At 46.2% G+C, this 26,408-nt stretch overlaps 1 protein-coding gene across 1 annotated transcript in view; it reads left to right on the top strand.

Moving 5' to 3' along the window:
* The window catches only part of LOC128086674 (inositol 1,4,5-trisphosphate receptor-interacting protein-like 1), a 112,552-nt gene that overhangs the window by 8,248 nt on the left and 77,896 nt on the right, over positions 1 to 26,408 (top strand). The window contains exon 2 of the mRNA XM_052695542.1: positions 17,849 to 17,959. Within this exon, the coding sequence (XP_052551502.1) occupies positions 17,957 to 17,959 (3 nt within the window). The 5' untranslated portion in view covers positions 17,849 to 17,956. The remainder of the gene's footprint in view (positions 1 to 17,848; positions 17,960 to 26,408) is intronic.

The following is a 26,408-nucleotide window of genomic DNA, read 5'->3' as shown; positions in this document are numbered from 1 at the left end:
TTTCCAGTTTTACTGTGCTATGCATAGCCCTTGATTTGAGCCTGAAAGTCCTCTCCTGTTGTCAGCTCATGCAGGCCTATATAAGCACAGGCCATCTGGCAGTCCCCTTCATGAGAAAACATAATCTGAGGCAGGTACAGAGAAGAGAACGTGAACTTTCTCCTCCTTTCTCCTACCCTGTATCAGCCCCTTCTGGGAAAAACGTGCTCCTAGCCATGTACCATGGGCATGTGGTGTGTTCCATGGAAGAGCTCAAGGAAGTTGAATGTTCTCCACCATCTTTGGTGTTGGCTGGCTTGAATATGAACATATTCCTTCAATATACACGCACAGGCTGTTTTCTTACGTCTCAGGCTGTGTGGAGATTGCTTCTCCTCTGGATGGACTGGCTGGGGACTATGGGACTGTCTGAGAGCACTGGCTGGGAATCCTTTGTCTGGCCAGGGTCTGCATGCACTGTTACATGCCTGAGTGCTCACAGACTGCATAGTTTGTATTGGCTGGGGATGGACACTTATCTTGTCTCTGCTTTGCAGATTTACACCACTGCTCTTTGCTGGCCCTCCTGAGGACCCAGCACACACAAAAAAAGACAATAAAAATCTGTGTGCGCTGGGAATCCAACAGAAGCTGGTTTTGTATTTTTTTAATAATCTCCTTTTCTTACAGTGATACTCACAGGGAAGGCACAATTTCAACTTCCATCAAATGGATAGCTTGACATTTTGATTTAGAGCGAATGAAAGCATTTAGGAATTTGCCTATTAAAGTAGTTTTGGTAATAACTAAATGCATATACTAAGTATTAAATAGAACTGGAAAATTCATGGAGACATGTTGTACCTAAGGCCAAAAAGGCATTTTCAGTCCTCATTCTTATGCCATGGCTGCTTTTGGAATTCTGCAGCTTCGTGAGGATGTTCTAATACCAGTAAACCTAAGTGCATGTGTACTTTATGTAAAGGACTGGATGGAATCCAAGGCTGTATTTTTTCAGGGTCCTGTTCCTTAATGTCTGGGACCATGTTCAAGAGGTCAAATGAACCCAGACCTCTGATCAGAACATGGCCAGAAGAGTCCTGGAAGACTCTCCAGCCTTGGGGACTTTTCAAGTTATGAGTGTTGTTTTTGGATGGTGGCAAAATTTTAATAAATGCTGCAGCTGTAGAAAGCACCCTCACTGGAGAATATGACTCTCCATGTCAATATAGGATTTACATTTTCAGCCTGCATGTATCCAGGCTGCATTACTCAGTCAACAGGGTGGGCAGATCCAGCGCTTACTTTGGCAGAATAGTTCCTCAAGTCTTGTTTAATTAGAACTCAGACCAGCTTCCTGGAGATTGTGGGAACCTCATTAGCAGCAGAAATAGAAACCTGAAGAGGCCAACTCAGTGAGAAAAGATTGCTTGCTAAGAACTTTACCTACCAAGAACTTAACCTCTTCAATAGTCTTGTCTCTTAGGTACAGGCTGAAGGATTTCAGGTTGCAATATAAGGTTTCTTAAAATCTTCCAAATATTGGAGAGTTGTTTTTTTTTTTTTTCTGAAATGTGAGTTAAAGCGTATTAAAATAGTAGATAAAGTAGAGGAAATCCTTCTGGTTCAACAATTCTAATTATTATGTGGTGTTCTGTCTTGAATTTTTTAGATTATTGGTGTCTACCTGATGCTCTTCCACTACTTGGAGATGACAATGGATGATTTGCTGTCCTTATTCTTGTCTCACTTGGCAATGTTACCTTGTATTTTAATATATATAAACCTATTATAGGTTTTTCTAATATTTCAGATGTGATAACAGGAGTTTAGAGACCTAGCTCACATGCAGACACCTAAATTTATTTCACATAGTCTCACATGGGAAACCATGTTTTTGACTGAGTAGGTTTTAGGGAGTTTTTCCTATGGAGGCTGAACTGACATGCGTGTCTGCTTCAGTACTGGCATGGAAGAGAGCTGTAAAATAAAGTACTTGAACTGTTATTTGGTAAATACGTGTATTTGGGCATGTTTGTGAGAACTGGGTGGAGTCTCAGGGCCATATTTTGCAGTTGTTATGTCCTCTTTAATTCTGGAGCTATGCCGAAGAATAGGGATCCACATCTGCTGATCAGAACAAGGCCAGAAGAGTTCTGGAAGAACAGTTGACTGTTCGCTTCCTATCCCCATTCTAGGCTCATGCTGGCAACCTTACCATGAATTTCAGAAGAGAAATATGTGTTGATGTATAAAACCAAAATCCATACTTTTTTCTGCCCTAAAAAATCACAGAACCGCAAGGGCTGGAAGGGACCTCTGGAGATCATCCAGTCCAAACCCCTGCTAATGCAGTTCCCTACCCCTGGCAGGGTAGGTTGCACAGGTGGGTTCTGAACATCTCCAGTCAAGGAGGCTCCACAGCCTCTCTGGGTCATCTCCCTTTCTCCCTAAGGAGCGTGCTGACCACACTCTTTATAATGCATCCCAAGATCCCATTGGCCTTCTTGGCCACAAGGCACACTGTTGGCTCATGGCTCGTGCTTTTCTGATCTGACCACTATAGCACTGTTTAAAAAGGCATAAGAATGGTTGAGAAATATGGCATAATGGTTGAGAATATGGCATAAGAAAGGTTGTTTTTGCTTTTTAATTAATTAAATGCATCCCACCCAATCATGAAAGAGATCAAATTTCCAGTTAAAATAAAGGAAAATCAAATGAACATGTCATATGTTTTGAAAGACAATATTGCCAATGGGAGGGAAAGGGACTGGGGGAAAAAGACTTCCTGCTAACCACTCCGAATAGGAAGGCATCCCAGGGTAGGAAGGCAAGTGAATCTTTTTACATGCAGTTATTCCAAGTTATGAAAAAGTCATTCTGCTGCAATTTTCTCTTCTGGAATTAGCCCAGGGTGTAAGAATTTTGGTTTCACATTGATGAAAGGCAAAGCACAGGGGTAAGATTTCTTGTATCACTGTCATTCTTTTCCTGGAGAAATATCCTGGCTTGCTGGGTTAGTTTGAATCCTTGCTGCAAATGCCAACAAATGTAACTTACTGCAATCTTTAAAAAAAAAAAAAATTCCCAAACCAAATATCCACTACAAAGAAAGTGGTTTGCAAAAATAAAAGAGAAGTTGGCGAGCTGCACTGATTAGAGCAAGCCACTAAGTGCCCAGAGGATGGAGCAGATTGCAGTTCTTGGAATTTCCCACAGCCTCCTCTGCTTTCAGGTATGGTCAGATCCTGCCTTCTCTGCAAAAAGATTAAAACAGCCGCTTCTGTTTCCCTGTGCTTAGATCATTGGATTCTTCTCCTTGATCTACAAGGAGTTCTTCTGGGTGTGCACGTAGGACCAATGGGTGCAGAGCAATGAACTGCTATATAGCATGCCCCAGTCTGTCTTTGGCCTTGTGAATGCGGTCCTGTTGGGCGGGGGTTTGGCTGGTGCCTGATCCAGAGAATAAAATGCACGATAGTGGTGCAGCTTGACCAGCTAAGTAATTTCCTGCTTTTCAGAGGTATCAAGTACATGCCAGGGATGTGGCTATAAGTGCCCCCTACACTGATGCTTCTGTGTGTGCTCCCATGCCCCTGACAATGCATTTGCTGCAGGGTTGGCATACTTGTTGCTTACCCAGCCTTTTCTCTTCATGATAAGAGAGTTCTGCAACCTCTCAGCTTCTGTAAGTCCCTCCTTTGCAGTCTATCATGGGCCCATAGGACTGTAGGTCTCAGAATGCAATTTTTAGGAACAACTCCTCCAAATAGAACTTCTCCCCAGGTTTTAGACACCCCTCCTGAAACCAGGGGGATGAAACAGAGGGGAAAACCCAAAGTGATTCAAGAACAGCAGGTCAGCGGCTTTGCATGGGTCAAGCTGTGCAGAAGTGAGCTGTGCAAGGTCATGGGTTAATAGAGATAAATGCCTGAACACTGGCACTGTTCAAGCTTGGAGAGTGTGGAGATGTCAGAGTGGCTGAAAACTCACCCCAGGAGCCAGATCTTGGGAAAGCAAGGAGGAGCCTGGGGCTTTAATTGGCTTTTCTAACCCGAAGACCTGAACCTTTATTTATATTAATAATCATTCAGTGTGGACCTGTGTGTATGCATACAAACACCTCTATATTTAACTAGCCAGGCATGTACTCCAGAGCTGAGTTTTCACACTTCTTTTATTTGATTTTTATCGCTATCTCGAGCATAGAAATTTCCGCACGATTAATTGAAGTGACATATGCTTACCAGCAGCCAAGCCTTAATCCCATCCTTCCCTTTTGCCATGTTTCTGATTATGCTGATGGCAAATCCTCCTCGTTTCACTCAGCTTTGCACTCACAGTGGATGCAACAGGAGCCAAATCTTCTCTTAGAGGCACGGAGATATTTGCTGAATGTCCCATGGGGTTTCAAGTTTTTGCAGTAATAAACACGTGCTTCATCAACTTCTGAGCTGATGTGAGCAGTTATCAGAAACTGCAAGCAGTAACCAGCTCTTAAATTACATGTCTGGTAATGCAGTGCGTGTGTGATAAGCACATTTTGGTACGGTATTTGGTATTCTTGCATATTGCCTTCATTTTGCTGCCCAGCACATTGCTGCAGCGAGCACAGAAATGTGGATTTCATACCTCTGGATTGAGATTGAACAAACTTGCTGTCAGTGCCTGTGCACCAGGATGTACAGGCAGGTGCAGCCCACTGCGAGCAACCTTCGTGAGTTACAGCAGAAAATGATTTATGCTAAGCACAGAACGCTTTGCTGATCTTCCTCACCAAAGTCCCTAGAGCTCTAATCATTGCATCGATGGTGGAGGTGAAAAGACAGCGATTCTGACTGTGTGAGAAGCTTTGATTTCCTGTGAATCGCTTCCTACTATAAATCAGCTATAGGCAGCTGCATCCACTTGCTTCTCGGGACAGAAAAATATACCCTGCTGCTAGACAGCAACACAGGCGCCAAAAACATCACGGGATCAAAGGGCACTGCGATTTATCCCGAGCAGAATCTAAACAAGCCTGTCAGCTCGCCCGGACCATTTGTTTATTTTAGCTGTGGACATCCGTGTCCGCGCAGCGCCGGGGGATGGATTTATCATTAGCATCGTTTGTCCCGAGCCTGAGCTCTAAATGTCCCTTTCATTCAGCATCCTGCGGGCTGCTGCCAAGTCTGCACCAGGAGCACTTTCTAAGGGACCAGCATGGCAAGAGGACAGTGTTAATGCTTCGGCTGCTCTTCCTTCTTCTCCAGACACAACCCAATCACGAGCCTTATCCAAACAAGTTATTGTCAGGAAACACTGATAGCCATGGTAAATCCCAGGGTGGTAAAAACATCTTGTTTCATTTCTACCCATCTGGGCTCCTCTGGTCTCCCAGTCTGGCCTGTTTGCTTGTTGAGAGAGCTGAGTGCCCTCTCTGAATCCCTCCCCAGACTTCCCAGAACTGCAAAGCCTTTCTCTGGAAGTGCCAGGAGAATGCTGTGCTCGTCTGGAAGGTCAAACATCCTTCTGGGTTCATAGGAGCAGACCTGCCAAGTCAAGGCATGTTTTTATTTCATTTCATTTCATTTTTCCCCTATGTAAACTGTACAGAGAGTGCGGGAGGTTTGGCCTTTTCTCCGGGAGATTCAAGTGACAGTTGTTTTCTTCTGATGTTATCTCTTTGGCACTCTGAGCAGAGATGTTTCAAAGGACAGAGGAATGGGGTTGGGCTGCGAGAAAAAATAGGTTTTACCTTACAGTGTGTCCTTGTCTCCCCCAGCTACCACTGCTCTCTTGCACAGTGTTGCTCTTTCAACACCATGGCTGTGAGAAAAGTAGAGTTTTTGCATATGGGTAATAGTGCAACCAGCAAATTAGGGCGCCTCAATTATACCAGCCCTTCTTTCTTTCAGGGAAGTGGTATATGGAGAGCAGAGCAAAATGAGTGTTTGTCAAAACCAGGGGCCCGTAAGCTAGTTGGCTTTCAGTGCTGCTGTGTGGGTCCAGGTATTCACAGAGCCTGGCTCTGTGCTTGCGAGGCAGTGTTTCAAAGCCCTCTGGTATCTGGGGGCTTCTGAAAATACCACCAAAGGTGCCTACATTAATTGACCTCCAGATGAATGGGACGCCTGTCTGAAAGTCCCTGCGGCAGTCTTGCAGAAAAACATCCCTCCACTTTGAAGCAATAGGGCTGAAAGGACACTCTCTCTTATGCCTCCAACAGAGCGTGCCTGTGCGCACGGAGGAGCACAGCAGAGCTGCAGCAGTGTGGAAGCTCAGCTGCTGTTGCACTGGGTGTCAGCTGCTATTGCGTGGGTCGAGTGCAACTGCACCGTGTCCCAGATCCTCCTGTGCCACTGTCTGTGTTGTTTGCACCCTTATGGCCACATGTCATGGATGGAGGGACGGGCATCCATCATGAGTGGACAGAGAGTTAGACATCCATTGTGGATGGATGGAGGCTTGGACAAATGGAAGGAGGGATAGATATCTGTCACGGAAGGAGGTAAGGACAGATATCCATCATGGATGGATGGATATCTGCAGGAGCTAATCTCAAAGGCTCCATAGACCACACGACAAGCCACCACTTATCCTACCTGGCTGGGTACACCCAATTGCTACAGGACTTAGAGGCTGTGAGGTACCTGTCCCTGCCCTGTCCCTGGAGGTGTTCAAGGGCAGGTTGGTTGGGCCCTGTGCAGCCTGGGCTGGTATTAAATGTGGAGGTTGGTGTCCCTGCATGTGGCCGGGGGGTTGGAGTTTCATAATCCTTGAGGTCCCTTGCAACCCAAGCCATCCATGATTCTATGATTCTACGATACTCACTGTGTTTGAAATTCTATAGCTAGCAGTGGAGATGTACCTGAGTCTCAGTGGATCTGCAGCACAATTGGATGATGTGTATTCCCAGCATTTCTCACCCACTCTACTTCACTCCTTGCCTATTTTTTCTCTTTCAGAAAAGATCTGAGAGGCTGTGAGAACTGATGAATGTCAGTGGCTAAGGGAGATAAAGGGAAGAGTTGAATAGCAGGGGCAGATCTTCTGGACGTGTTTTAAAACTGTAACCCTAATGCCCTACTCCATGTAATCTGTGATATTTAAAACATCTTTTTGGTTAGAGAGAGGAATGTGGGATTAGATAAGAGGTAGTTAGGATAATAACAGTGACCCAGGTTGCTCCGTAAGCTGGGCCTGTTCCTACAAGGTACATTAGAATGTCACATTACAGATTCAGAGAAAAGCAGAGGTCATTTGTGTTGGATGGTACATCATCTCCTGTGACACGCCGCAGGACGTGGGAAGTAAGAGATGGCCCCGCTGTCCTTTGTCACTGCCCTGTGAACGGGAAGGACAGAGCAAGGACCTATGGCTGATGGCAGACAGGCACAAGACAGAATTAAGCAGCACATTTATCACAGTAAAGTGATTAGCCACTGGAGCATACAACCAAGGAAATGGTGAACACAAGGGATGGGGCACACAGTGAAACCAGGAGGAAATGTGAGAGATGGATGCAGTCAGGTCACCTGATAATATCCTGGTCTTCTACTATTGGAAAGAGTGATATGAATTGGATTTCATCACCTTCATAAATCTGGATGAACATTGCTTATGCCGAACATTGCCGATGTGCTCAAAATCTTAAGTAGCGATGCAGAAGTTGTGTCTTGTTGGCATCTCTCCATTCCATACTCAACATTGTTGAGCCAGCTCTTTGAGAATTCAGCAAACGCATTTATTTCTAATAGGCACACAGTGCATAACATTGGAAAACGTTCTCACAGCTGGGCCATCAGAGAAAGCTCCCTGTAGTGCTAACAGAATATTTTATCAATAGCTACTATGTGAGCTTTTGGTGCTGGCGTGAAATAGCCACTGAGGCTAAATACTTTCTGATTCCTAAAGTACAGGTTTGGAAAGCGGGGCTGGGATTTCTTTTAACCTGCTCTGATTGCAGCCACCGCAGGCTGCAAGTGCGTGTAATGAGTAAGGGAAAAGGCCTCTCTGCATCTGAGCATGGGCAACACTTAGAGAAACAGAGGTGCAGAAATTCAATCTCACGCTGCTGAGGCAGAACAATAACATTAGCCATCCTGTCTGGATGGTGGGCTCAGAGTCGGTCATCTAGCACAAATAAAACCCTGTGTGCTGATGCAGTGCCCCAGTCTTTCAGAGAGCTGGTACTGAAGGGTGGCTGAGCTAAACAAGAGCGCCTTGCTGGTCCCTGTCTGAAATCCCAGGAGCTCTCATCTGTGACCTCAGCACAAGGGAAAAGATAACGGCTGTGTTGGGACCCTGGAGGGAGGTGGGACAGCTTGGTTCTGGTCTTCACCATCCATTGCCAAGGGCCTCTTATCATACACCGAGGCTCAGAGAAGGACCCTTCTGCTCTGCATGGTGGAGGTGATCAAGACACAATGGCAGCATTGGACCCACAGGTCTGCAGGAGGGCTGTGGCACCTGGAGACCCCACCTTGCCTGGGGCTGGACCCATGGAATGAACCACATTCTGATTGCCATCTATAGATGCCATCTAGGAAGGCAAGATCCTTGCCTTGTTCTTAGGGAGGACAACTCGATTTTTGACTGAGGCTGAAATTTGTCTGCCATGCTACAGTCCTCCACGCTGCCTCTGCCTCTGCGTGCCCTTCAGGGTAGGAGGACGTGAGCTGCTGGGTAGTCCAAACCCTCACACTGTGACAATGTGGGATCAGGGCCGTTGAGCCATATTGCAGGAACTGGCATCCTTACACACCCAGCACTCCATTTTCACCATCTGCAATGCTGATATATGAGATTATCTGTCCACTGCAACTTGTTGTCAAGGAGTTTGTATGGCAGAATTGTGGAAACCTCACGTAGGGTTGTGTGAACATGGACTTGAGTGCTGATAGCATGGCACAATGCCAGGAGGCAGAGCTTGAAGGTGCACCAGGAGGTCACAGGTCTCAAAAAGGACAGCAATTATCATTCTGTAGAAACCTATCACATTTTTGTCAAGTTGAGGACCTCTGAAAGAACCCCACCCACATCACTTGCTCTTTTCCTAAGCTATCTGCTCCAGACTCCTCTGAGGGAGTTCTCAGTTTCCCTCTGGATCTCAAAACCCACTTCTGCTTGCCTGTGTCCCTGCTACATTGTCCTTGAGGCACCACTTAAAGCTGCCTAAAAGAAGCTCCTTGTCTCAGAGAACATGGTTTTAAAACCAGGAGAAAATCAATCAAGAAATAAAACTGGAAAAAAAGCTAACAAAGAGGCAGCACACATTTTTAGTGGAGTAAACTCCATTAACTTTTTAATGGAGTTTATATAGAGTGACCACTTCCAACTGTTTTCTGGCAGATGGACTCCCAGGTTTTAGCTCTATGTTTGCGTACATGTAGAAAGGAAAAACAAAACAGAACAGCCAAGCCTAATTCTTAAACTGGGAGAGTGGTGTGAGCAGGGACCTCTCTTCCCATTCCTGGGAAAAGGAATGAGGACCCGTGGGGCAGGCGTGGGGCTGTAATTAGCTCTCCAGCTGCTGGCAGGGCGCACATGATGGCTCATCAAGCAATGGGAGGCTGACCCCCTCTCCCTAGAATGAAATGTGAAATATTTTGCAATGTGCAGTAATTTGTGCTTGCTATGATCCTGACTTGGATAAGTCTTGTGCGTGGTGGTTCAGCTATTTTAGGAAAGAGGCTTTATGCTACCTCCTCTGCAGATGCCATGGGGCAGGAAGAACTCATGCCAAATGTGCTCTGACACACAGCTGATGCAACCTGCTCATTTTTTCCTCCGTCTCTTTCTTTTAATTAACCTTCATTGCTCCACATCCATCAAAATTACTGCTGAATCCAATGTTGCCCATATTGTCCTCTGTCCTCTGTAATAGCAACCAAGAGCACCATAAGCAGCTGATGGCTGTTTGGAGGGCCATGGGCAGGGGATGACAGAATGTTTTGCTAAAGTTGGCGATATTCACAATCTGAATGCCATGGGCTTGCTAATTAGTTGTGTTCCTGCAGTGATCACAAGGGTGAGGTGCACTGTAAGCTATTTATCTCCATTTTTTCTAATGCTGAAGAGGCCCTGTCACGGGCTGCTCCAAATGAAAAGATATTTGTGTGCCAGCAAGCAGCCCCATTGCAGCTGAAGACAAGAACCCTCAGATGATGACAGACAGAATGAGGAGAGCTAAGAAATAATGAGAAACAATTGTGTGGCCAGAGGTCTTAGCACATGACTAGCCTTATTCATGCCTTTTGTAGGCACCTTGGTAAAGGGTGGCTTCAGAAGGGAGCTGACACTGTTCACAGCATAATTCTGCGTGCTGCGTGGAGTGCAAGGAATGGGTGAGAAGATGGAAAAATACAGGGAAAGATCTGAATCATGAGGGCAAAGGAGCAAAAACTTGAAAATGCGGAGCACAGCTGGTCAATTTGGAGCAACCAGGAGGATACAGCTGGAAAACTGGTCCTCAGCCTGCAAGGAAGGGAGCCGGCTCTGGGAATGGAGACAGCAGGGTGGGAGCTGGAGCAAAGCCAGGATAGAAGCTGGAGGAGAAGGACTCTGGTAGTGATTGCAGCTGGAGAGCCCTTGAGAGACTTGAGAGATGAAAGAAATGGTGGCTGGATGGCTGGAAGGGAGGCGGGATGGAGAACAAAGAGAAGGATATGAAGGAAAAGGATGGAATGTCTTTTCAGGAGCCAGAAGAAAGGTGGTGATCCTATTAGTTTGAGCTACCCCCATAAATTTGCCCTATTCAGCCTTGTTCCTGAGTTTATCACTGCCACCTGTATCAGCACCAGATGGCAGAAGTGTCCCGATAGTCTCCTGTACAGTCAGCATGAGGGACTGCACAGCTTTGCCCTGTCAGTAGGACCTACCACAAGGAATCCCCTGGCTGAAAGCAATTGAGCACACATTCTTTGTGTCTGTGCATGTTCCTGTGTCACTACACAAACTTTTTTGGGTTCTCCTCATCCCCTGTGCCTTCTCCCTGTGCACACCATCCTCTCACCCCATGCAGAAGGGAGGCAGAACTGGGAAGATTTGAAGAAAGCAGGGAGGATGGGTAGAGCTCATCCAATCGTTGCAGCAGACCTCTCCTGTCCTCCCCTGCCCTTCTGCTGAGAGCTTCCTTGCATCAGCCATGTCTCCTTGTGCCTCCAGGCACCCATCCGTGCATAGCACCAGCAGCTGGAGGTGCTGGAGCCAGGGCTGCAGAGGGTATGTGCAATGCAGTGAGATGGATTTGCCTTCCCTCTGCTCACTGCTGAATGTTACATTTTGGATAGGGTTTGCTGAGGAGGTGATGGTGGAGGAGAGGATGGTTTCTTTCTGGTTTGCAGGATAAATGGGCATTTTTGGGGCCTGACCTGTCCCTGTCTCTCTTGTCAAGAAATGTTTCCCCTCTCGTCTGCTGTCCTTTGCTTCTATTATCTACGTCCGAGAGTGGGAGGAGAGAGAATACTTAACAGGCCAAAATCAATGAAAAAATAAATTATTGGGGGGAAAAAAAAGAAAAAAAAAAAAAAAAAGAAGAAAAACAAACCAGAAAGCTTCCTGCCTCTTTCTGGATCTTCCAAAAATTCCCCTTCCTCTTGGCCAAACTCCCTCTAAGCCTTCCCTTGGCGAGCAGAGCGCTGTGTTAAACAAACAAGCAGTGCAGGGCTGTGCAGTGCTTCCTCCAGGGCTGCTCTCTGAGATGCACAGGCAACCCCAAAGTGAGCATGGGGTGACACTGGGAAATGCAGCCCCTTCGCTCTTCCCACTGTTTGCGTGAGTCCCTGTGGCGTTGCCCAGCCTTTCTTCCCTCCTCTCACATCGCCCCGAAGTCAGCTGCCGATAAAGAAATGGCTTTTATTTGGTTTCCTCAAGCCTGATCCATCTGGCAATGAGAATTATTGAAAAAAATAGCGGTATGTAAACTGTGAAAGGTGAGCTCCCTTCGGAAATCTTTCCCAGTCTGGACAACAACCCCAGGTCTTGAACTCCTTTTGACTTCCAGAAATCCACTTGCAAATCCCTTGGTACTGGGAGGGGCAGCAGCTTATATACCTTATATATATATACCTTTAAATTTATATATATATTCCCCCCTCATTTATCCTGGCAATACAGCAAAATGAGACTCCAAAAAATGCAAGCTGAATAACCCTGCAGGTAGGACTCCCTGAGCAGCTCCCCTTGCCCCAAGGTGTGTGCAAAGCCAGGAGCCCCTGCTGGCCCCCAGACCCAAGGCATGGCGCAAGGTCACCTCCTCAAGGACACCACAGCTTTCTCCTCTTGCACCCTTGTGCCTCCCTTTGTCTTTCCAAGCACACAGATAGAGCTGTAATTAAACCCACGCATCAGGAACGCCTCTCCCTGTTGTCTCTTCAAGCAGCACAACATCTTCCTCCTCTTTCCCCCTCCCTTTTGGATTCCCCAGCACTGCAGGCGTGGCTCTCCCGCTGCATTCCTCCCTAATCAGCTAAAGGAATGATGCTGTGCAAGAGGCCCCAACTGGCCGCTCTGCATCAGGTCCCAAGGTCCCACCTCTGAAGCCATGCACCCTGGCCATGCTCTGCCTCTTGTGCACAGCCACCCTCCCTCAGCCATGCTTGGAATTTCCTCCACTCTTTTGCAGACACCCTCCTGCAAGGCAGCTCTCCAGAAGGTGAGGAGTGGTTGTGCTACACAGTGAGGAGAGGATTGGATGTTTCATCACTTTTCCCATTACAAATTACCTTTCCCTCTTATCCCAGCCCTTCTCTTCTCCCCCAAGGATCACTGCAAATTGACACGGAATCACAATGGGCTGTTCGAAGGCTTGATCTCATCCCTGTTTGAAGAGAAGCCCGGGGGTTATTTTTAATGTTCATACACATCTGAAAAATGTGGATGTGGTTGGTTGTGCTGTGAGACATGAACACTCCGGGGACCTGAAGCTGAGAAGAGAAACAACTTTTAAATGTTAAATGGGAGGCCTGGAGTGGCCTCTTGGAGATTAGATATGTGCTTGCTACAGTGTGGTCTTAATTGGGACCGGGGCCAAGTGACTTTGGACTTAAAGGGTCAATGCACATTCACTTCTTCCTCCCTGCCTCTCTGCTCTTGGTATAAGTCCTAACATGGAGCTTTGGGACACTCTGTATGGCCACCTGCATGACCTCTTAGTAGCATGACTCTATCCCTTAGCAATAGAAGTGGGAGCTCCTTTCCCCTCCTGGAAACAACACAAAACCCAGGGAGGAGGACCACTTCCACAGCCTTCCATCTAGTCTCCTCTGGTGTTTGGCTCTGTGGACTAGAAACGTATTCCTAGAAAATAAAATTATGTTCTTATTACATGAGAGCTATTTGCATGAGCCTTTAGTACTTCAGTTATAGGTTCACATAGCAAAGAAAACCAATCATCGAACCCAACCTCGAAACTACACTGCATGAACTCCATTCTTAGTTTAAATGATGCCACTGTCAGAAAAACCCTCTATAGCCCTGGGGATGCAGCTCCAGCACTTAAAACAAAGCTGAGACTCATTTCTCGTCACAAATCACTGTCAGCTGAGCATGGCTTTGGCAGAAAGCCAGCCCCAACTGTATTTAAAGCTATTCAGTGGCCTATTGTGGCATGCATTTACCTTCTCTTGCTAGAAGATGCTCATTATACCCTGGTGCCATCATTGCTATGGCTGTAATCAGCACAGCAGTACATACTGGGGCTGGCATATGGAAGAGCTCCTACTTGCTTGCATGATGCTTCAGTTCCCAGGGAAACCAATTCACCTTCTGGTAGTTTTGCATGCCACCATGCATTTGGTGAGAGTGACCCTTTTTGGGGAAGGTGCAGCACCCTGGATGAGGAGAAGATCCTCTCTTCATAGGATGATTGTTGCTATGTTTATAGATGAAAGCCTTGATGGGGATTGTCTGGTTATCCTGTCCTTGCCTCAGAGAAACTGCTATCACTGCAGATGTAAAAATGTCTGAAGTGCAGGGTGGAAATTACCCTTCCCTTAAGCTTTACTCTCTTTGAGAAGCCTGTGGCAGCTCTCAATGGCTGTGCCTTTAAGCATACACTCTCCTTTCTGAGAAGAGGACATGTTAAGGTGTGAACGCTTGCGGATGTTTTCATTCTGAAGACCTAACACTTGCATCAGGCTCTGAGTGAGGTCCCCTGTGCAGATGACAGCTCCATTAAGTGGTGAGATGAAAGGAGTGTTGACTGGTAGCCCTGAAATGTTTATAGTGAATGCTTATGTCAGCATATAAGGGTTTTTGCTCTACTGCAAGAAGCTGTGCACCAAAATAGAACATATGGGAAATAGACTGGAAGAGTTAATTTTTGTCTTCTGACTGCTATTCTGGGGTTCAACTTGAACTCAACCTGCCACAGACATGGGGGACAGCTGTTATGGTCTGGCAAAAGTCATTGGAGCTGTGCTAATGTAAACCCCCAGCTTCTGCATGTGTGGCCCAATTTGGCTGAAGCTGCAAGCAAAGCAAATTGCTTCTCCCCTCGTACGTTAATGAAAAGCTCTTGTTCCAATTGCAGGAAGCCCGTATGATGGAGCTGTGCTTGACATCTGCAAGTCTGGGCTGGGTGCATCTGTAGGAAAAGGGAGTTATTTCAGGTGGGAGGGATGGGCTATGGGTACAGCATGTGGTTGGCTTGCATAGGATGGTGTCAGTCTTATGGAGGTTGTTAGTGTTGTTACCTTCATTTTTTTCTTGGTTGCATTCAAGTTGTCTTGTCTTCAGTATTCAGTAGCAGATCTTAAAATCTGAGGTTTGATACTGTTGGTAATGAGCAGCTGTATGGAAATCTGTCTAGTTTGGGGAGGAGATGTGAAGAGGACGCCACTGGTACGCATTTAGAGACAGCATTTACTCATCTCTGCAGGCAGCATCCTTTTGTCAGCCCAACTCTGAGACACAATATGCACTGCTCCAGAGTTAAGCTCGCTTGTATGCAAGCTGGTTTCCAAAGAAATACAGGAGAGTGGGTTGGGAGCTTGCATGAAACCAAGTACAGGTGAAAAGAATTGGTAAAGGCATCTTCCGGAGTTTCATGGATGAAGCTGTGAGTCCCACAAAGGAACATCTGAACCAAGCCTGCTGGGGTCCCCATTCCTGCAGCATGTACAGAACTCCATAAATCATCTCTTTGTTGCTATCATATAATTAGTGCCCACATTTCCATGGCTGGCTGCAGCACATTCCTGGTTGATGCCAGCAAATGGCAGCCCTGCAACTTCAGAATTCCTCCTTGCCATCTCTCTGTCTTACTGTGATCCTGTGAAAGGTTATATTCACTTTTTTCACTTTCTCAATGTGAGGCTAGGAGGCTAGGGAAGAAGAAACAGCAAATGATCTTTGGGACGTTCCTTCTCACACAGGTCAATCAGCATGAGATGTGTCAAATATTTGGGGTAATGCTTGAGTCTTCAGTCTCTGACTGGAGTTGAATGGTTCATGGCATGAAGCTCGTGGTTCGTGAGCATTAAGCTCACCTACAGAAGGAGAGGAGATGTTGATGAAAGCCAGCATAGAAATGTATCTGTTCACTTTCTGTTGGTGTGGTCTGAAGGATTGGGCATCTCATCTGTAGGGAAATGCTGAGCTGAGCAGGGTGGTATTTCCTCTCACCTCCATGATGGTGGTTGAATTATCAGTTTGGCATACAGCAGACAGCTGCATTCTGCTTCCCAGTGCAGCAGAGATCAATCCCTCTCTGAGGCCTTGCTCTCTGTCCTGCCTTCATTCACACCAAAGCATTTGGCTAAGCTTTCCTGGATTGTTTGCATGCTTGGCAGGAAAAGCAAAGGGGTGAGCAGGGGGAATTCAGCTCACAGCACATGGGGGCAGGTTGCTGCTTTTTGGCTTGTGTCGACTTCAGCTCCCACCATCTCCCTGCCTCCTCCTGAGTTATAACTTGTGTGGAACTAACTCAATTACCCGTGATGATTTTTCCATGATGTTAAGGCCTGGATTGCAGTCAGTCTCACTTTTTCTCTGAAAGCCAGAAGGAATCTTATGACCCTGTTGTACAACTTGTGTTAAATTCTGGATCCAGGCAGCACAGTGGAAACGGCAACTTGTTGAGCTTGGTACTGAGCTTACTGCTCACTTGTGCCAGCTGCTGGCAAATGAAGTCTTTCCAGTGTCTTGCTGGTGTATTTCCTTTGACTTTAAAGCCCAAAAGGTGCTTCTCAGATGTTATCACACTTGTGATAATGTGTATTCCTTGAGTCAAAGGAGGACATGGTTTTGTTTCTTACTTTTTAAAATATTGCTTTAACAGTGAGCATTGGTTTTCTGAACACCGGTTCAAACTGCATATGAATGGTGCCCCGAATTAGACACAATTTTACGTCTTTAAAGCCCTCTGGGATGATGTTGCTGGAAAAATATTCTTGTGGCCACTGTTGTGCCAATGTTTTAATCCATCTTTTAATAAACTGTAACCGAAGAATAGAGTGTGGAATTCATCAAATGGTGTGTTGTACCTCACTGGGGAGCAGGGTGTTAGAGCCAAAACTGAAGGCAGCTGTTGCAACTGCTGCCTGTAATTCAGCCTCACCAAAATATTGACTATTGTTACTCATGCCCCAACATGGAAAGCATTTACTTTAATATCAGTGTTAGCAGTGCCGTCACCAATGAAGTTAGGGCTCTGGAGTCGGTGCTGCAAGCTCATCCCCCACTGATCTAAGGAGGTGGGGAAGGTGGTTGGAAAGTGTTCTCTTGATAGACACAGCAGTGTTTGAAACACCCGTGATCAGTGTCCATCATCTGTTCTTCATAGAAGAAGGGGAAGAGTTATTATTACAAGAGAGTAATTAAAGCAGCTGAAAAGAGCAAAGTATTGGCAGGCTGCAATCTCTCCACACAGACCACACAGCAGCTTGCTGAGATCAGCAGGAAGGGCCCAACAGGGGGATGCTGGCACTGTCCTGCAAGGCTTTCTCTCACCTACCCTGGAGAGCAATCTGCACTGGGCCTGGGAAGATGTTTCCCACCTCTAAGGTCATTTTTAGCAATGCCCATACTTCCTCTGGGTGCACGTTTCCATAAGGAAAATTCAATTTTAATATTAGGCAAATTTTTTCATGGTAAGAAAGTGTTTTATAGTATGGGTAGTGAAGCCCTGGCTGAGGTTGCTTAGAGAGGTGTTGGTGCCCCATCCCTGCTGACACCCAAGGTCAGGCTGGATGGGGCTCTGAGCACCTGATGGAGCTGTGGATGTCCCTGTTCATTGCAAGGCAGATGGACTACATGGCCTTTAAGGGTCCCTTCCAGCTCAGATGATTGTATGATCAAACATTGAAGCAAACGCTGAGAGGCGCTGTGAAACTTCTGACCTCGGAGATATTAAAAACTCAAGTAAAAAAATGCCCTGAGCAACCTCCTGTGAGCTAGCTTTGCTCTGACACCTCCAAAAGCCTTCACCAGCCCCAATTATTCTGTTATTCTCCTGCCTTCACCAGGTAGCTGCAGTGCAGCATGGTCACGGACAGTTCCAGAAAAGGTCTGGTCAAGTATCACCCCCTTATTTTCTGCAAGATTCAATTGAAAGACTCTATTGTTTAGCTGTCTGCTCATCAGGGGCTGTGAAAGTTACCCACCTGTCATTGGGCTCATGTTGAGAACAAGTTTGGCCATTGCGTACCTCAAATTAAAAATGTTCTTCTTTTGGAAACTCCCGCAAGGTTCACCTCTTGCCTTGTTGACTGAGTCAAAAGCTTAATTGCCTTCATTTGGAACATCTGCCTTATTTTTAATCAGTTGTGTCTGAATTCAGTGCTGCTGTTTCTACTGAATTCATTCTACTGTTTCAGGTGTGCCCGTTTCTCTGACAGTTCATTATAGGACAGGCTACTAAAAAGCCTCTTCTCCTTCTCAGGCAGGTGAACTCCAGTAAGCCTCAGCATGAGATCCTCAGCTTTTGACAGAAGAGCAATTTGCCACACTTCTATCAGTGGGGGACCAAGAGCGTTTGGACCACTGTTGCATGGTAACGTCTCGTTCAGCAGACAGCTGATTCACTCCTAGATTTTAAATCCCTGCAGCAAAACTGTCTTTAGTTTGTCTGTGTGTTTAGCTGGCGTTGGCTTCCTCCCTCTCCTGCTCCCCCAGAACCCTCATTACCAGTGCTGGGTGCATCTACTGCACACCCCCAGGGCTCCTTGCCATGCATCACTGTGGACCCTGAGAGCAGATTTGACTCTAAATGTGTTCCTGTGAAGGGATGGAGAAGGAAGTGGTGGCTGGAGGAGGGGAGGGTCATAGGGGAGGACATCATCCTTCCATCTGGGATAAAAGCAGATATCAAGCCCCTGGGGTTTCATGTATGTATCAAGTGTTTTGTGTGTGCCAGCTGTGATGGCACAGCTGGGGTTTGTTCATGAGGGGGTATTTCCTGTCTTGTAGCCTCTTTGGCAAAGGAAATGTTCATTCATGGTGTTAGTATAACTGGAAAAACACTCAAGCTGCAACCACTGACCCCAGGGCCACCTTTTCCTCCCTTCTGCAGAGCCCTCAGGCTGATGCAGGTTTTGGAGAGCAAATTCTTCTCCCAGCACAGGTGGGAGAATGAGAGACTGGGGAGCTGCCAGGCTCATCATTCAGCTGTTGGAGTATTTGTACCTAATCAAAGAGCTGTCTTTCATTTCCACCACTCCCTGAAGGATTTTGATAATAATAAGAACCTCTATTCTTCTTTTATAGCAAGCTGTGTGCTGGCAACAGCCTGAGCTTAGAACTGTGAAATCAGTAGTAAATGTTTCCTAGAAAGCTGGCCAAAAGGTGGACAGTGAGGCTAATTCTCACTGGCTTTCAGGTATGTTTCCAGACTCTGGACAGCCAACGTGAGGCCAAAGACCACAACATACTGTGGTCATCACCTAACTATTTGAACAGGAGTCTTGTGTCTTCATGCATGGATGCACATCAGCCCTTGGGCTCCTTTTTGTGAGTTCAGCCTGCTTGGAAGCAGCAGTGCTGTTCTGCTGTGGGGGTTTTTGCTCCATGCACAGCAGATGGAGATGTCCTTCTGCAAATCCCTCTCCTGCCCAAGTCAGTGTCTGTTTTATACCTCTCGTTGTGCATAAGCAGTTAGTGACCATTTTCATCATCTCAGACCCTTTGTGCTCCTCCACGGTTTTGGGAGCTTTGCAAGAAAATGACTTGGGTACTTGTTGTTTGCACAGAAGAGATTAGCAGAGGAAAAGTAGTCAAAAGCATCTTTCTTGGGATCTGCAGCCAAAGGAGGGAGTTGAAGGAGCTGCCTGCAAAGAAGAGGGGGAAATAGTACATGACAAGGTTTGACTTGAGTCTGACTTTCACATAAATACACAGAATAAGGAAATTTGTGTCTTAGCTGTCTCCTCTGCCCTTGGACTGTGACGGGGGAGCCAGGATACTTTCCTAAGCAGTGTGCCTGTTGTCCCCAAAATAGAGCCTGGAATTGATGTCTATAGAGTGTGACCTGGAGAAATGCTGTTTCTGGAAATGGAAAGTGTACTGAGCTGGGTGTTAGAGGAATGACATGGTTCTGGACAGAGCTGGAAGGAGACCAGTGGCAGAGCTCTGCACTTGGAGAAGTCTTCCATGCATTGAGAAGCAATGTAAGGTGAAGGACTCTTTCACCTGATTGTCTTTTGCATCCTTCAAACCTCCTGGTTCAGTAAAAGTGCAGCCTTCAATGCAATCTGGTTGCCAACTAAGAGCGAAGATATTTGAGCCAAGTAGTATTTCAAGAGTCTCTAAATCTCCTGGACTGAATCTTTTTCTCATGTGCTGAGCCACCTTGGCCCCAGAGTATTTTCCAGGCTCCTACAAAATGCCATCCTGGTTATGATGCTAAACCAGCACTTCTTACATAGTGGTTTAAACCATTTTACATTTTCTCACTGCAGTGAGCTGGCAGTAAACACATCTTGCTCTCCTGCTTCTAAACTTCTCCTCCAAACCTTTTCTGCTGTCACACTTAAGCAGCTTGGTGATAATTTCGTGACTTCCCATGGAGAAAGGGAAGGGTGTCTGCTTGCTGTGCAATGAAAGTTCTAATTTTATCTGGCAGGTAGGGAACATGCTGAGGTTTTCATTTAACCTTGCAGGAGAATGACCTGTGTGACTAATGGATTTGAGGGGAAGTTAGGAAAATGTAAAGAACAGAGGTTGCCGTGCTCTGACTTCATGTTGGGGCCATCTGGTTTCTATGGCTCATGCAAAATGCTATTGAGAGAACTGAAAAACCTCACCAGTGCCTGCCTTGTGTCAGAGAGTTCCTTTGGCTCCCAGTGTTGGGCAGGAGGTGAACATGGGGTGGGTGCCTCAAGTGGGCAAGCAACCCCAAAAAAATGCCTTGTGCTCTTGTGCCAGCCCAGGAGAGTATAAGGCCATCAAACCCTTGGATATGCCCATGGGATGTGTTTGGGCTACTGGAGCTGACCCACAGTGCCTGTGCTTGTCTCCATGTTTGAGTTCCCTTGCCTCTTTCTGTTGGCTGCTGAGCTGTCAGAAATCCTGAGTGCTGCCTCCTGCCCTCCCTGCAATGAGAGGAAAAAAATCCCTGTGTTTGGGTCACCACTGTTCTTGCCTAAACCCAATAGAACTGTTTCTTGACATTGAATCAATAGGATCAATTAGTCTCCTGACTTTGCTGCCTGCAAAGAGCTCACCATAAATTAAAAGCAAGTTAGAAAGAAGAAAAAATGGCACTCTTATGGAGTGCCTATTTGCTTCTTACATTTACTTTTTATTTTGAAGATTTATTTGGAAACAGGAGGTTCTTCCAATACACTTTGTGCTGCTCTCTGCCTGCTACGTCTCTCCAAAGCTGGCAGTCATTTTCCAAAACAAATGCTTTTACCTTTTCCCTTACGGCTCTTCCCTATTAAGGCCAATAAAAATGAAATTGTAGAAGAGCTTTCTCCTCTTCTACACCGTATTTGTTCTGCATTTCTATATAAGGATGTGAAAACAAGCACTCAGAAAGCCTCTAAAGAAGATGCTACCTACATCTCTGGACTTTTCATCTTACAGTTGCTGGTAATTTGTAGATGAGTATTATTTTATATGCTGAAATCCCTGTGTATTTACTCTAACACCATTAAACACACCTGTATTTTAGGTCACTGAGTGAAAAGCCACTGGCCTGTCGTTACCTGGCAAAGATGTTTTTGTTCTGCATTGCTTCCCACCTGTTAGTATCTGCTATAATTAACAAATTGTGTTTTTTTCTTTGGCCTGGCTTTATCCCCATTTCCTGGGGATTTGAAGAAAGGAGTGTGTACCCATAATGTTCATGGGCATGGAGGAAAGGAATGCTCTCAGGCCTGGGAATCCAGGACAGATCACAACTGGCAAACTCCTGAATACCCCCAGTGATTCCCAGAGAGGTGGCTACCATCCAAAGCTTAAGATAACACTGCTTCACAGTACTTAGCATGGATGGCTTCATTTGGGGACACTGTCAGACTCAAGCACATCTCATTCCTGCTGGAAAAGTCCTCACCAGAGCAAGAACACAAGCATACAGGCACCCAACACAGTCCCTCCAACCCAATGCCTCACTGCAGCATATCCCCTCAATCCAGGTCCAGCAGACAGTGTGACTCCAGACGGCAAATCTCCTCCAGGAGTCAAGCTCCCTGCCTCGTAAACACGGAATCCATCAAGCCGATGGATGCAAGACCTCCAGGCCATTATTAGCTAATATGAAGCTAATAAAAGACTCTATAAACCAACTCATGATAAATAATTTTACAAGGAAGGCTGCGGCGGTGTACAGCTTGTTTGGAGTCTGAAAGCTGCTGTAATGGGCTGCCAAGAGGATTAAATGCTATCGCTGTTTTTCAGGCACTGTGCAGTGTGCCAGGAGGTACGTGTGGTTTCTCTTTGGTGGGTTGGTGAGGAGTTTGGTTGCTCAGATGTGCAGAGAGAAGTTCCACATGTGTACAGCAGCTCTGGGAGCAACGGGCTGACAGTGAACTGGGAAAACTGAAGTGAGCCAAGCATGGCATAGTATCTATTTTATGTATTATCCTTCTGCCAAAGCTTGCAGGTTGTGGGGGCTTTGGTACTGCATTGGGCTTTAACTCAGAGCTCCTAGCCTTCAGGGCAGATTGAAGGCAGCCTTAAGGGAAGGAGCTCATCCTCACTATCTGCACACTTACATGGGCACAGGGTGGCTGCAAGGGTGACGATGAATTTAGTGGTGAGATGTGAGGCATATATACTGTGAGTTCCTGGGAGATGAAATCTGAATTACATCCTTGGAGAAACAAGGACAAGTTGACCCATCTCTCCTTTCTTTTTTGTTGTGATGTTTTCCTGTGTTGCCTCAAAGGCTGTAAGTTGTTGCCTTCCAGAGCAGTCTTCCAAACAGCATGAATAATTTTTTTGCCATGCATGTTTTGTTTCCATGGTTATTAGAGCCAGGTTTGCTTACATCCATCCTTCCTTGGCAAAAATGTTTCTGTTGTCTTTTCAACTTGTGTATTTCACTGGGCTCCTACCACCACTCCAAGATAAAATATGTTTTTAAAGAAAAATGTAACCACAGCAAGAGTATGATTCTCCCAGTTTAGAAACTAAGGGGGTATAAAATCAACACAGTGTTCTTCAGAAAATGAGGGGACGCTTGAGTCAGACATAGTCCAACTCATAATGTGAAGCTGTCACCCTTGGCAGTGGAACAAATCTTTTTCTTCTTTAAAAATGCCACTGTGGATGGCCAACAAAATGCCACCCAGTGGAAGATTCAGCTTGAAAAGCAGGAATGCTGATCTGACCTGCAGCTGGTGGGAGTAGGAGGGAGTCAGGGAAAAGGCTATTTCTCTTGTTGAATAAAACTACTACTTGTTATACCATTCTGCTTGGGCCTGTTCCAGTAAATGGAAGTAAATGAAGTAAATGGAAAATCTTCACTTGACACAAATGGGAGCTGGCCTCAGCCCAGGGCTTGCTTAAATCACATGCAGGGCTCAAGTGGATCTTCACCTGGATCTTCTCTGCTGAGATTACTGAAAATTCTTGTCATTTGTTGATCTCATGGTTTTTGTGTGTCGTCATGGGCTGTGTATCTCATATTCATCTCCATTTGCTACTCTGGGCTCCATCCTGTCATTGGCTGCATCTCCAAATGTGTGCTGAGCTCTTGGGTCACCAGTTGCAACTCTATGGGACAGTGAGTGAACCTTGTTCCTGAAACAGAGAAGGCAACCCCTTAGGACATACAGAATCATGGAATCATAGAATTGTTAAGGTTGGAAAAGACCACTAAGATCATCCAGTCCAACCATCGATCCCATAACCAAGAGGTAAGGTACAACCTACAGATGAGGTGATGGTTTTTTTGTGTGTTGCAGAAGATTCTGGCTGGAAGAACCAATTCTTTGTGAGCAGCTTTCTGTGAGAGCTCGTGCTCAAGAGGGATCAGAGCTTTTGCCTTTTTTTTCTGCCCGTGCTGGGTCTAACAGGTCTGCTGATGTAATAATACCTGGGATACTCTACATAAATAGAAAATGTCAGTGAGAGTCGTCACAGATGTGGGTTGAATGTAGCTAGGAAATAGCTCCTGTCAGATGAAGATGTAAAACCAAGAGCTCCTATTAGAGAAAATGGACTTGAATGCTACTTCTTTTTCCCCAGGGACATCCTTACTGCAGGTTCTTTTTCTTCCTATTACTTCGTGTTTTCTGGCTGTTTAGAGGTTTTCTTTCTTACCCTTCAATTGGAGATGGTTTCTTACCCTTGGCCCACTGAAATCAGCAGAGTTCAGAAGAATTTTTTGTTCACCTTCCTTACTGCAGGGCTGGGGCTAAATGCGATCTGGAGACAAGGCACATGCCCCTGCTGCCTCGAAGCACTTGGGCACCATAGAGTGGTTTCCACAAACCTTCAGCTTGAAGGTGCTCCAGTCTGGCTATCTGTTGGTGGCAATCTGTGTGTGTATGGTTGGTGCAGAGCTCCCTATGGATATACAGATACTGGTGACATCTGCTCGGAAACAGCCCTGTGGCAAGTGCATGCAGTTGGGGTTGTTCCCCACAAAGCAACCCCACAGCACCAATAGGAGAGCACCAGCAGGAGCTGAATAAACTTCTTGTGGTTAGTGCTCTGGGGAGAGCTTCTTGGAGCATCTGGTGGCACAAAGAAGGGTGAGCACCCTTGTCTGGACAGCAAGGGGTCACGAGAAGAGAAGAAAAAATATCAGGATGTTATATTAAATGCACATCTGTGCAAAGTCTGGAATGGTAAATACATTTTCAGACTCCCCTCATAAAGCTGCAGTGTTTAAAAGTGCTGATAAAGTGCATTCCAATGTCCTTAAAGTATTGCAGCGCACCACACACACTATGCAGTGTTTATATGAGAGACGGCCAGTGCTGCGAGGAACGGTGAGATGAATAGGCTTATACATGTGAAGGGGAAGGATTCGTGGATTGTCACCAGAAAACGGGGTCCAGCTGGCCTTAAAACCCCAGGGCTCTCCATCACACCATGCCTGGGGCACTGCTGGCACAATGGAACATAATTCATTGCAGCCTTATTTCCTATAGGACATTGCAGTCCATAGTGGAAGCCCCTCTTCTTAAAAAAGGCATTCACCAATTTTCATGGCTGATGCTGCTCTCTATCCAGTGCTGGAATTTTCTTGTAGGTTTACCAATCTTCTTTGTACCACTGAATTTCTGCCTCTTCCTCCGAGCTCCCTCTCCATGTGTGGTCATGCACCTTGGATGGGGGTTATTGCCATAAGAGGAGCTATTTTCATTCCCCGGGCCCTCAGAGGAGCATCTATTCTTTCCGCCATATAAGCAAAGTTCCCCATTACAGCTGTTTCTCAGAATAAAGGAGACCTTTTGTAGCAGTGTGAAAAAGAAGTTTGAAAGCCCTGCTTGCAGCACGGAGTATGAGGGGAAGATGGATGCTTTGGAAAGTGGCCATGGAGTTGAGCCATGCTCCAGCTTTAGTGGGAGTTGTGATTTATTACAAACCTCAACAGCTTGCAATACAAGGACTAAGCAAGGGCTGCTGAGGAGTTTATCACTTAAGCTTATCGCTGGCTCAGGTTGCACCAGGAAAGGTTCAGGTTGGATATTAGGAAAAACTTCTATGAAAGAGTAGTTGGGCACGTGCTGCCTGGTTGGTGTGGAGTCACCATCCCTGGAGATGTTGAAGAACTGTGGAGATGTGGCACGGAGGGACGTGGGCAGTGGGCAGTATTGGTAGTAGGTGGATGGTTGGACTAGATGATCTTAGATGTCTACTCCAACCTTAATATTTCTATGATTCTATAAGAAAATATATCAGATTTGAAATACTTTGGACCATACAGAGTGGCAAAGCATTTCTTGCTGCTATTCTGCTGGGAATGGACACTTAAGCATCTTTATACTAAACCAGACAAAATTGACTGGACTTGGAATGGAAGAAAGCAGTAGAGCTGGGGAAGGAGCTAAATCCAAGATAGTGATAGTGTTGTTGGCAGGAGGGCTGGGAGAAAGCATGATGGCTGTCACGGGAGGTGGCTGCATGGTGAAGAGAAAGCTGTGAAGGAAATGCTGTAATGTCTCAGGCCCACAGAGGCATGGAGTGGTGGGAAGGAGGGAGAGAGGTGGTGGTGGTGACAGCAGAGTGCAAACAGGCAGTCAGGAGCCGAGAAAGGAGAAGTTTCAGACGCAGAAGATGATGGGGACACAATGATTTCTTGTGACACAGGCTGCAGAAGTGGAAGACCATACAGTTCATGTCAGCATGCTTACTGTGCCCAATTCCCCAGGCCTGAAGGAAGTGGGGGGCTCTAATGTAATGTAATGGCTTTAATGTAATTCCCTAGAGCCTTGTAACTCTTCATATCTTGCACCTCTGGAGCACACGTTCCTGGTTGCTGACATCTGTCATGCCACCTCGCGCTCACGGTCCCACCCCACCACCTGCCCAAATTCACTAACACTTCTGCTCCTACAAAATGTATGAATCATAGCTTCCATGCCACAGCTTTCTTTTTGCTAGGCGATGTTTCCAGAAATAGCATCCTGCCAGCCAAGAGACGTGACATGGCCCTTATGGCGGTGGAGGCCCGAGGAAAGGGAGTGGGGAGGGAGGATAAAGAAAACAACCCACCCAAGAGCATGCTCGGAGGAAAGAAAGCACTGTGTGGGATCCAGGCCTCCATTGGGATTGTTCAGAAACTACCAGAATTTCAATGCCTGATGAGATGTGTAATTGAGTCTCTAACACTTAGCAAGCTATTTCCATGCGAAGCGAAGTTGGCTCAGTCCTAACACACTTATTGTTGGTTGATCAGTCTCACAAATACCCATTAGAAGCAGAATTGTGTTTATATAAATATTGTCACGGATTAAAAAGGTCAGGGGCTTAGGGCAAAATCTGTGCTGAACATGAATCAAAGTAGTTTAGCTCGTCTAATCAGCTGCAGTGGTGTTTTGTAT

The sequence above is a fragment of the Tympanuchus pallidicinctus genome, unplaced genomic scaffold (genome assembly GCF_026119805.1).
Source record: "Tympanuchus pallidicinctus isolate F22 unplaced genomic scaffold, pur_lepc_1.0 scaffold3, whole genome shotgun sequence".
In the NCBI taxonomy this organism is placed as follows: Eukaryota; Metazoa; Chordata; class Aves; order Galliformes; family Phasianidae; genus Tympanuchus; species Tympanuchus pallidicinctus.
This window is presented reverse-complemented; position numbering and strand designations above follow the sequence as displayed.